This window comes from Austrofundulus limnaeus, unplaced genomic scaffold (assembly GCF_001266775.1).
Source record: "Austrofundulus limnaeus strain Quisiro unplaced genomic scaffold, Austrofundulus_limnaeus-1.0 Scaffold33, whole genome shotgun sequence".
NCBI classification, from domain to species: Eukaryota; Metazoa; Chordata; class Actinopteri; order Cyprinodontiformes; family Rivulidae; genus Austrofundulus; species Austrofundulus limnaeus.
The window spans coordinates 2,435,658-2,437,873 of NW_013952435.1; the positions used below are offsets into that span (position 1 = coordinate 2,435,658).

The 2,216-nt window shown below is 43.0% G+C and overlaps 1 protein-coding gene across 1 annotated transcript in view; it reads right to left on the bottom strand.

Annotated features, from left to right (window-relative positions):
- pla2g12b (phospholipase A2, group XIIB) overlaps positions 1-1,499 on the bottom strand; it is a gene marked incomplete in the record, with an annotated part of 6,301 nt that extends 4,802 nt beyond the window's left edge. The window contains 1 exon segment of the mRNA XM_014006009.1: positions 1,020-1,499. Within this exon segment, the coding sequence (XP_013861463.1) occupies positions 1,020-1,410 (391 nt within the window).
- Positions 1,500-2,216: the final 717 nt, after the last annotated feature.

Consider the following 2,216-nt stretch of genomic DNA (forward strand, 5'->3'; position numbering starts at 1 on the left):
AAAGATGTTTGTAAGATACTATATTTACATTTTTTTTTTACTGTAGCTCTGAAAATACAGTGGCATCCTGTTGTGTTCTTTGCAACACACCACATCTTCAGAGCAAAAACTTGTAAACAGGAGCCCTTGAGAAACAGAGTGAGAACATTATCAGGCGTGGTGGGTGTGTCTGGATTAGCTGCAGCCATATGAACAACAAAAGGCAACAAACAGCCCTCATATTACTTATTTTCAAAACAAAAGCACCCGTTCACAGCTGATTTAGAATGTGAGCTAAAATCATTGAGCTCAATCGATCCGTCTYTGGGTTCCAAAGGTRGAAATATTAAATGACTCTTCTCTGGGACTTCTAGTGTTAAAACATTTTGGTTTGTTGATGAATTGGTCCAATCTTGTCACAAATAATTTCTCTAAAATTTTAGAAAACTGTAGTGACAAGGATATTGGTCTGTAATTGTTAAACACGTATTTTTCCACCATTCTTAAAGATAGGAATTACCTTAGCTATTTTCATGTCATCTGGGAAAATTCCTGTTGAAAATGATAAATTGCATATATATCTAAATCAGGGGTTCTCAAACTTTTTGGGTCTGGGGACCCCTTAMAAGGGTGAAAACAATTCCAGGGACCCCCTTTAATAAATCCCATGCTGTTAATTCAAAAGAATTTACTGTAATTTTAACCCCTAAATGCCATGGTAATAGTATGTTTGTTTTACCAGTCCATTATTCCACATATGCATTTTTTGAAATAAAAACCAAATTAACAATTTCTTGAATTTTTTGAGGACCCCCAAGACACGACTCATGGACCCCTGGGGGTCCTGGAACCCTAGTTTGAGAACCTCTGATATAAATGGCTCAATAACACAACAAATTATCTCCTTCCTTTATTTTAAGATACTGTATTACATTTGGGGCCAGATAAAAAGTTAACCAGGACCGGATTTGGCCCGTGGACCTTGAATTTGACATGTGCTTTAACATAAAATATGACATAAATGTAAAAACACTCCTCACCATATCTGCAGCGGTACTGACACACACCGTTGCGTCCTCCAACCAGCTCCACCAGGGAGTCAAAGTATCCGTGCACAGTCTGAAAACTGCTTCTGATGGAGTTCAGGCTCCAGCTGTCAGCATCTTCTTCTGCTGCAGGTTTCTTTGGGGACACGTTGGTCTGGACTGGCCTGATCTCGTTGTCTTGGCCCACAGCAGGAGGTGGTTCCCGGGTGAGAGCTCCCAGAGGAGGACTGGCAGCTCGCTCAGCTCCCTGCTCAGACGTGAGGTGTTGGGTTGTTTCTACAGGAGCAGCTGCCTCCTCTTTAGTGTCAGTCTGGTAGTAGCCTAAAGTGGCACAAACGCCCAAAGACGTGCAGAGGAGGAGCAGGACCACAGCCCGGAGCAACATGGTGTCCAGCTGGCAGCAATCCAACAAAGGTCTCCACAGAGTGAGCTGTTAGGAGGGTGATCAGAAAGTGTTGACAAAAACAGCAGCTGTTGTTTCTGACTGTCAGCCTGAGCGCAGACTTTGACCTCTGATTAGTTCCGAGCAGACAGCAAGGCACTTCGTTATATCAGGGGCAAAGGTCCGACCATGTCAGTCTATTGAAAAGCTATTTTTAAAGGGCCAATATTATGTGTTTCTCAGGCATATATTTAAATACTGTACCATAATAAAGCATCTATGTCACCTTTAGCTGTTATTAAAATGCTGTTTTCATGTTTAAATAGAAAATAAACTTATCTTCTCATCACTTCCTCTTCTAAACGCCTTGAAATTGGCCTCTGTCTCTTTAAGAACCACCTTCCGCTTCTGTTCCGTGTGCGAGCGCGGGGTTGCGCCTGCACAATGATGCAGTTCACTTGGCATCTGAAAATAYATTTCCTCAAAGGTATTTTGAATCTGAAAGGAGCTTCGCTGAGTGAGAACTAATGTTGAGAGCTCAGCAGACAGTTTAAGTTTCACTTTCACTTTCACCCGAGAGCCTGCAGGAGTCATGGGCGGGGTGTGTGGGGAGGGAGGGAAGGAGGGGGGGYGCTCTGCCATGAGGAAGTTTGGCTTAAAGACACGCCCCAGGGGCGTACCTGGTCCCCACCTGTCGTTTTGCTCCTCAGCACGGCTTCATAAAAACGCTGCAGGATTTCTCAAACATGCATGAATGAGTCAGAGCAAGGCTTTGGGCATTTTTTTTTTTTTTATGAGAGTATAACATT